The sequence below is a fragment of the Lepidochelys kempii genome, chromosome 1 (assembly GCF_965140265.1).
Source record: "Lepidochelys kempii isolate rLepKem1 chromosome 1, rLepKem1.hap2, whole genome shotgun sequence".
In the NCBI taxonomy this organism is placed as follows: domain Eukaryota; kingdom Metazoa; phylum Chordata; order Testudines; family Cheloniidae; genus Lepidochelys; species Lepidochelys kempii.
In genome coordinates, this window is record NC_133256.1 from 2,293,388 (window position 1) to 2,302,230 (window position 8,843).

At 48.4% G+C, this 8,843-nt stretch overlaps 1 protein-coding gene across 1 annotated transcript; it reads right to left on the reverse strand.

Moving 5' to 3' along the window:
* Positions 1-4,132: 4,132 nt before the first annotated feature.
* Positions 4,133-5,068, reverse strand: LOC140915561 (olfactory receptor 51G2-like). Its single transcript, XM_073355389.1, has one exon. It carries the CDS (start codon positions 5,066-5,068, stop codon positions 4,133-4,135), a length of 936 nt encoding a protein of 311 aa, XP_073211490.1.
* Positions 5,069-8,843: the final 3,775 nt, after the last annotated feature.

Here is an 8,843-nt window from a genome sequence, read left to right on the forward strand (position 1 = left end):
AAATGATCATATCTGGCAAATTATAGCATTTTTGCAGATATCTTACATGGCATATGTCATAAATATAAAGGGAAGGGTAAACACCTTTAAAATCCCTCCTGGCCAGAGGAAAAATCCTCTCACCTGTAAAGGGTTAAGAAGCTAAAGGTAACCTCGCTGGCACCTGACCAAAATGACCAATGAGGAGACAAGATACTTTCAAAAGCTGGGAGGAGGGAGAAAAACAAAGGGTCTGGGGCTGTCTGTGTGATGCTTTTGCCGGGGACAGAATAGGAATGGAAACTTAGAATTTAGTAAGTAATCTAGCTAGGTATGTGTTAGATTATGATTTCTTTAAATGGCTGAGAAAATAGCTGTGCTGAATAGAATGGCTATTCCTGTCTGTGTGTCTTTTTTGTAACTTAAGGTTTTGCCTAGAGGGATTCTCTATGTTTTGAATCTAATTACCCTGTAAGGTATCTACCATCCTGATTTTACAGAGGTGATTCCTTTACTTCTATTAAAAGTCTTCTTGTAAGAAAACAGAATGCTTTTTCATTGTTCTCAGATCCAAGGGTTTGGGTCTGTGTTCACCTATGCAAATTGGTGAGGATTTTTACCAAACCTTCCCCAGGAAGTGGGGTGCAAGGGTTGGGAGGATCTGGGGGGGAAAGACATGTCCAAACTACGTTTCCCAGTAAACCCAGTTAATGTTTGGTGGTGGCAGTGGAAATTCCAAGGGCAAAGGGTAAAATTAATTTGTACCTTGGGGAAGTTTTAACCTAAGCTGGTAAAAGTAAGCTTAGGAGGTTTTCATGCAGGTCCCCACATCTGTACCCTAGAGTTCAGAGTGAGGAAGTAACCTTGACAGCATATCTGGCTGATTACTTCGTGGGCGTTACCCCAGGAGCCAACATTTGAAACAGGTATAGAACCAATACTTATAACATTAAATACAAAATGATACATGAATACAGATAGCATAATCATAACAAGCAAATCATAACCTTTTCATAGACACCTACTTGACCTCCTTCGTACAAGATTTGGTGCAACTATAGGACCTTGGTTGCAACAATGGTCTATACGGTCACAGTTCACGTCAATACTGTCACACATCTAATTAATCCTCGACCCTTACATCCGAGGTGGCTTAAGCTACTGATCTACACTCTGTAGAGAGAGGTTCAGATGTGGTGTGAGACCTGAAGCAATGGTATAGTCGCCGTTCCCACCTGCTGGTGAGTGAGGACAGCGCTCTTGGGGGAAGGAGACCAAGGCAGACAGCAGCATTTACAAAGTGACTGTGTTCATGGAGAGCCAGGGGACCGCTGGGATGTTGGCCCATAGAGAGCCGTTTTGGTGGCTGCTCTGACATTAGAATTTCTCCTGATACAGTTAATAAAGAGAAGGGACAGGGATGTCATTTCCCGTTACACCTGGCCTGTCACTGTCCCATCTCTGGCTAAACATCCATGGGCCATGAAAAAATCTGCGGAGCTGTTCTGCAGTCAGAGTCCTGGCCCTTCCTGAGAGCTCTGGAATCTGTGTGATCCAGGAGGTCTGCTCCAGCTGTGGACAGGCGTATTCAAGGGGCTCAGATACTACCCCTCCCCTATGTGCTCAGCCATGTGCACGTGACTGAATCCTGTCAGAGACATGATTAATGCAGCAGTCCCAGGAGAAGCCATGTGGGCAGCCCCTTTGATGGCTCTGCACACCGTACACCTGCTAAGCCCACTCCCCACCAAGGCAGGAAAGAGCGGCATGTGTGAGTCTGGGTCTGACACAGAGGAGTACTGGCAAGAGGCTCCGGCCTAGATTCCCTCCTCCTCCATTTGTGCTGCTCCAGCTGCTTCTAAAGGAGTGGAAATGGTCCTCAGCTCCCTCACAGAGGCACGGCTGTCTCCTATCCCAGCCCAGCCCATTCAGTGTAGGGTGACCACCTCTTCAAAAGGCACAAGTGGGACACAGGCAGGAGTCCTGTCCCCTTTGTGACCTCGCCCCATTCCTCTCCTATCCCCTTGAAGCCCAACCCTCTGCTCCTCATCTTCACCCTCTGCCCCACCCTCTGCCCCATCTCTTCTCCCAGGACCCCACCCCCTGCTCCTCCTCATTACCCAAGGCTCCACCCCCTCTCCAGACCAGAAGCTAGCGCCGGGCCATGGTAAGAGCTGTCCACGGAGCCAGAGCCATTGTGAGGAGCCCCCAGCCTGGGTCCCTGCCCCCCCCCGGATGAACTCCCAGGGAAGGTGGAGAGTCTGGGGCTCCTCACAGCAGCTTGGGCTCTTGGGGTGGCTCTTACCACAGTCTGGCTCTGGCCTGGCCAGGGGAAGGAGCCTCTGGGGTAGTGGAGGCACAGGGGGCAGGGCTTAGTGGGAAGAGATGAGGCAGGGGCGGGGCCTCCAGGGAAAAAGAGGAACAGGGGTTGCAGCAAGCCTGAAACAAGGCTGACCCCAGCAGGGACGTCGGTGCGGGGGCTCCTGAGTAAAGGAGAAGAATGGGGCCAGAGTGTAGGAGAGCCTGTGTTTTAGAGAGCTCCACCCCCTGGAGAGGCCAGAAGCCAGATCTGCTTTGGAGAACCCGGGACCCTTCACCTGCCTCGAGCTGGGGGCAGGGCCTTCTGGGAAAGAGGAGCAGGGGGCAGGGCTTCATAGTGAGGGGGCGCTAAGGACCACCTCAGCATCCCTACCTGGAAAAGGGCGGTGCTTCCTATGGGCCTCTGTCCATTGTGGAGCATCACTACAAGGAATTTGGGACAAATGTTATCCTGGAGTCATTTAGCCTGGGACCAGGAATCAAACTCTGTATTTCAGGTCTCTCCTGCCCAATTTGGGATGGGTGATCACCCTAATTCAGTTGCCATTAGAGATGGTATGTTGGAGACTCTCCCCTTTATGGGTAGGAAAGATTAGAAGGGTCAGTCAACCTTTGCTCCAGGGTGTGGCCCTTTAAGCTTCCTGTGACTTTTGGAGCTGACAGAGTTCTAGTAGAGACAGCTACTGGGAGACAGGAAGATGGTCCTGGGTAATAGTTAAAGCTTTGGGAAATTCCAGGCTACTGTTTCTTTAAGGGCCTGGGGCTGGGGCCTTGTAGTGCAGGGCAGGGGGCTGTGTCCTCTTTCAGAACATGGGTGTCACCAGCAGGGGAAGGTCTGCCCAGAGGTGTTAAACGCTCTGCCCTACCGCAAAGGGGTGTTAAGCTGGTAAATATGTTACAGATTGAAAGTCTTTGAGGTGAAGAAGAGGGGTAGGGGTGGGATCAGGGAAGAGATGGGGCTCCTACATGTGTCCTACTTTTCCCTTTTGAAAAGGTGGTCTCCCTACCCTGAGTGGGCTGGGCTGGGATAGGAGCTAACCGTGGCTCTGTTGGGGAGCTGAGGCCTGTTTCCACCCCTTTGCATTAGTCTCTTGCCGGGACTCCTGTGTATCAGATCACCACTCACACACACAGCTCTGCTCTGCCTTGGTGGCATTATGGCCAGCTGCGTTTGGGATAAGCAGGCGTGTCGTGTGTGCAAAGCCATCAACAGGGTGGGCTGCCTGAATGGCTTCTCCTGGGGTTCCTGCATTTATCAAGTCTTGGACATGACTCAGTCACAAGCACCTGGCTGAGGGCATGGGGGAAGGGTGAGTATCCTTGTCCCTTGAATAGCTGCTGTCCACAGCTGCTGCAGCACCCATGGATCACACAGTACCCAGAGCGCTCAGGAAGGGCCAGGACTGTGACCACAGAAGACCTCTGCAGCTTTCTTCATAGCTCATGGATGTTTAACCAGAGACAGGACAATGACAGACCAGGTGTAACAGGAAACAACATCCAACGCTTTTCTCTTTATTGACTATATAGACAGGAATTCTGAGAGGGGAGCAGCCACTGATAGGGCTCTTTATGGGCCAACATCCAAGCAGTCCCCTGGCTCTCCATGAACACAGTCACTTTTTAAATGCTGCTGGCTGCCTTGCTCTCCATCCACCAGTGAGCTGTCCTCCTTCACCCACCTCTGTCCTTAGACCCCACCTGAACCTCTCTCTACAGAGTGGAGCTCAGTAGCTCATGTCATCTAAGATGCAAGAGTCCAGGTTGCATTAGGTGGCCCGTGTTTTTCATCCCCCGTGTCACCAGCGCTGGAGCCAGGTGATGAACTGAACCTTCACTTGATGAACACTCTGATTATCCTCTCACGAAGGTGTTTGCTTTTCACGCTGTACACAATTGAATTAATCAGAGGTGGGACCAGCAAGTAGATGTAGCCAAGGAGAATCTGAAATAAGGGAAAAGAGCCCTTCCCAAATCTGTGTAGCACAGACAAACCAATTTCTGGAGTGTAGAAGAGCAGGACAGCGCAGAAGTGGGAGACACAGGTGTTCAAGGCCCTGAGGCACTCCACCTGGGACGCAATGCTCAGCACTGCTTTGAGGATCATCACATAAGAGAGGAAGATGAGAAGTGAGTCCAAACCCACTGTTAACAGTGTAACAACCAAGCCATAGATGCTATTGACTGTGATGTCCGAACAAGCCATCTTAATAACGTCCTGGTGCAGGCAGTAGGAATGGGACAGGACATTAGCTCGACAATATTGGAACCGTTTTAGGAGAAAGGGAACTGGGAATGCTATGGCCAACCCTCTTAGCACAAACAGAAATCCCAGCTTGCCTATTCTCTTCTGGGTTAAGATGGAAACATATCTCAGTGGGTTACAGATTGCGACGAAGCGGTTAAAGGCCATCAACAAGAGCATGGAGGATTCAATGAATTTAAGCGAGTGGATGAAGAACAGCTGGGCAAAACAGGCATCAAAGCTTATCTCCCTAGAGTTAAACAAGAATATGCCCAGTATCATCGGTATTGTGGCTAACGATAAGCCAAGGTCTGTGATGGCCAACATGGAAAGGAAAATGTACATGGACTCATGGAGGCTTGGATCTGTTTTAATAATGAACAGAATGACTGAATTTCCTAATATTGAAATAAGATACATGAAACAAAAGGGGATGGAGATCCGCAGATGAACGTCTTCCTGCCCAAGTATCCTGGTGAGAAGGAACACAGCAGGTGTGAATTTGGTGTCATTTACAGTTGACATAATGGACTGGGAAGGTCCAAGGAGTTTTGAACTTTCCTTCCTGCAAGGAAAAAGAACAGGAGACTAGATGATAATTAGAGAAGCATCTTTCTGGTCTCAGTGCAAGTCTAGAGACTAGGAGCTCAAGGAGAATCAGCAAAAACATTGTCTTGGATTTACATCACTGATAGGAGATAGGCACTGCCAGATTGGATCAGACCTGCAGTCCATCTAGCCTAATATCCAGAGGCCAGTTCCAGAAGCTTCAGAAGAAAGTTGAAGGAACCCTGCAATAGGCAGCTCTGAGATAACCTGCTCCTTGGGAAAGTTTCCCTCTGATGCCCCTAGCTAGACATATTTTGTGGTGTAAATCAGGAAGGTTTAGAGCCCTTCCAAGACTTTTTTCAAACAATCCTCAATACTGGAATTGGATTTTCAAGTAACACACATAAACTTCCAGTTCCTTTTTCAATCCGGCTAATCCATTGATGTCTAGTGGCTGGGAGTTCCACAGCTTGCTTGAACACTGCGTGATTTTACAATATTGACCTTACCACAGACACCTTTCTGGCCCTCCTCTTCTGAGTGGGGCCTACTGTATCATGATATATGGGTAAACACATGGGAAATTCATGGGGGAAATGGTTACTGTAAATATCTCTTCTGCATTAAAGCTATTTATAAATGTGTTTTGTTGCCTCATTATATATTTTCTTTTCCATGCTTGAGAGTCCAAATTAAGCCACTTCCTCTTTGCAGCACATGGGGCAAATTCTTAGAGCTAGGATTTTAATTCAATAACATTGACTTAAACTATCGCACTCCAGATTTACATGTGTGAACTGGGCTCTGTTAACTTTCCCTTAACAAGTGCTTGTGGTGATATACTCAGACCCCCAAGAATCCCTCCAAGAGAAGCTGAAGTGCCTTTGCCTGAATCCAAAGAGTTCAATCATCCTACAGGCCTCTCATCATGATCTCAGGAACTGCATCCTCTCCCCATGCAACGGTCTAGATATCTGGCAAGTTACAAGCTAACGCAGACAGTTACTTCAGTTGGGCGGGGGAGGAGTAGGTGGCAAAGATGGGTGAATAGTGCAAAAACTATGTTACTATGTTTGCTCTAATATCCAGCTGAGTGTGCAAGTTACTTCAGCCATGCTCATGTAAAATGTAAGGGGCATAAATTACTTACATCCACGATTACACTCCCCTTTTTTGCCCCTCAGCTCTACTCTTTGCTGAAACACGGACCAAAAGTCTCTCAGGACTTTTTGGAAAGTCTTATGTTCTTGCACATGTATTGCAGAGTGATTGAATGGACAACCCTGAATGTAAGTGTTATAAGCAGCTTCCGGTCAGTTACCAGGAGACAGTATCATACAACTGTTCAGCACAAAGAGTTAATAGCACAAACCCATTGCAAACATAATGTGAAGTACTTCTATAATACTTTCTAAAGCCAAAGCCATTAAGCAGTAAAGTTACTGCTGCTCCTTCCTGTAGAGATTAGAACAACTCTGCTGCTTGCTTTAGATATACAGGCATGTCATGAATATTTGGTTTGTAATATTTGTATTACAATGAAAAAATTTGACATAACATTTACACATCCGTACCTTAGCACACACACATCAACCCATTCTTTCTCTTCTGATCTTCTTTCAGAGGTGATTTCTCAGGTTGGAGTGGGACTTAAAATGTAGCATCTCTCATTTGGATTTCTCCTGGCTGGGATGATTTAGTTGGGGATTGGTCCTGCTTTGAGCAGGGGGTTGGACTAGATGACCTCCTGAGGTCCCTTCCAACCCTGATATTCTATAATTCTCTGTCCCTGGGTTAATAGCTGACTGGTTCTCCTTGGGTTCTGTTCTGTCAGTCTGTAGCCTGTGTCCGGAGTGGTAACAGGCATTGGGATCAGTATAGAAAATATTCATTCCCTGAGCTATCACTCTCTAGTACATAGTAACCCCAGCAGCTGTTATTGAGGCACGATGAGGGTTTGCAGGAAGTGGATTTGAAAGTCAGATGCATGAGTATTCATGGAAATGAAACTTCATTTCACATGTGAAAGTAGTCTATTGCTCTCTCTCTCTCTCTCTGGCTGTCTCTATCCTGTACTCATAAAATCTGTAGTACCCAGGAATGGCATACTGTCAGACATGGAGCTGAGCTGCCATAATGTATGGACATGTTAAACCCAGTTCTGGGGATGTTTGCTGCAGAGCTATATAGGGTTAACTATTGGGATGTTTATGTTATGGCTCTATTGGCTGAAACCAGTATGGCACTTCTTATTTAACAGCAGGCTGCTGGAAAACAAGCAGGAAGGGAAGCAACAGCTCAAGAAGAGCCATCGCTCAGTAACCACCCCAGGGAGGGTGAGAGACCACACTGGAGATACAAGCTGGGAAGAGCTTGTTTCCGGGCTCCAGACACGTTACACAGCTTGTTTTGCCAGTGCTGGGAGTCTCTCCAGATGCTGGGCAGTTGTTGCTGAGAAGCTCTTCAGACTGACAGGCACAGACACCGCTGGGGAAATTTGAAGGCCCTCGGCCTGCCTGGGTCCCCATCAGAGTGGGAGGACTTGGAGTCAGAGAACTTCTTATTCTCCCATGTTATGCTTTCTTCCTGCTGTTCAGATTAAACAGTATTTTGGTTCTAGAAACCTGACTGGTGACTTGTCTCACCACTCGTCACTGACTCCCAAAGGGAAGAACCTCAGGTGTTGAACCCACTCGGACCTACTCAGCAAGCACAGTTGACCTCCGGTGTGCTGTAGCCCAGGGCCCAGTCTGAGGGTGGAGGATCCCGAATTTCCACCTCGTGAGCGTGAAGGCTACAAAGGGTCCTGGCAGGTTAGGGGGATTCCACCCCACGAGTGTGTAGGCTATGATGCTTGACATCTGGCACTCGGAGACCAGAGAGGGGGCAGAGATGCCAGTAACCCTGTAACTCTGAGGGGTATCTACAGGATAAAAAACCTGGAGCCCTCAGCCAATCAGGAAACAGAAATATGCCTTATCAGCCCTGTTACCACAGAGCAACACAGCTCTGGATTCCTGCCTTTACAATCGAGCCAGATTATAAAACCTTTTAAAATGCATTTACTGATTAAATTTCCAGGAGCAAATAAACCTGAGGCGATTTGGGAACTAGTCACTGACATTCTGTGGGGTCTCCTCTTGCTCAGCCCCTGGCAGGATCGGCCCTAAAGCAAACGGCAGATCTAGAAATAGGACCTGGGTTTTTAATACTCCAAGCTCACTTTGAATCTCAGATTTATGTGTAGCATGAATAGCCCACCGAGGATCCTGGCTACATGTAGGGGAGGGGTTCCCAAGCTACCTAGCGCTGCCTGCCCTCCAGCCCCGTCACTGAGTCACCCCTCCAGCCCAGCTGTGTCCTCTGCCACCGCACAGAACATCTGCAAATAGAAACAGCTTCCAGCCTTTCCCCTAAACTCCACATTTCAAAGATGGTGAAACCTGCCAACATACCTAGTTCCTGCTAGAAGGGGAGCTCCTGATACCAGAGGTCTTCACCCTAAAGGACAAGGAGTCATCGGAGAGGTTACATGGGCAGCAGTCAGTATCTGTTCAGATAGGGAGGCAACTCTCCTTATGAAGCATGCCGGCACAGTCCCTTGGGGCCACCTGGCCATTAGGGAACCTCAGCTGCTTGGCTTACTGTGCACCAGCTTTAACCCCTGTCACGGCCAAGGGCAAGCTTCAGGAGGCCAAATCACAGGGGACGTGTGGTGATGCTGCCCAACTGGACGGCAGCACAAGCCCTG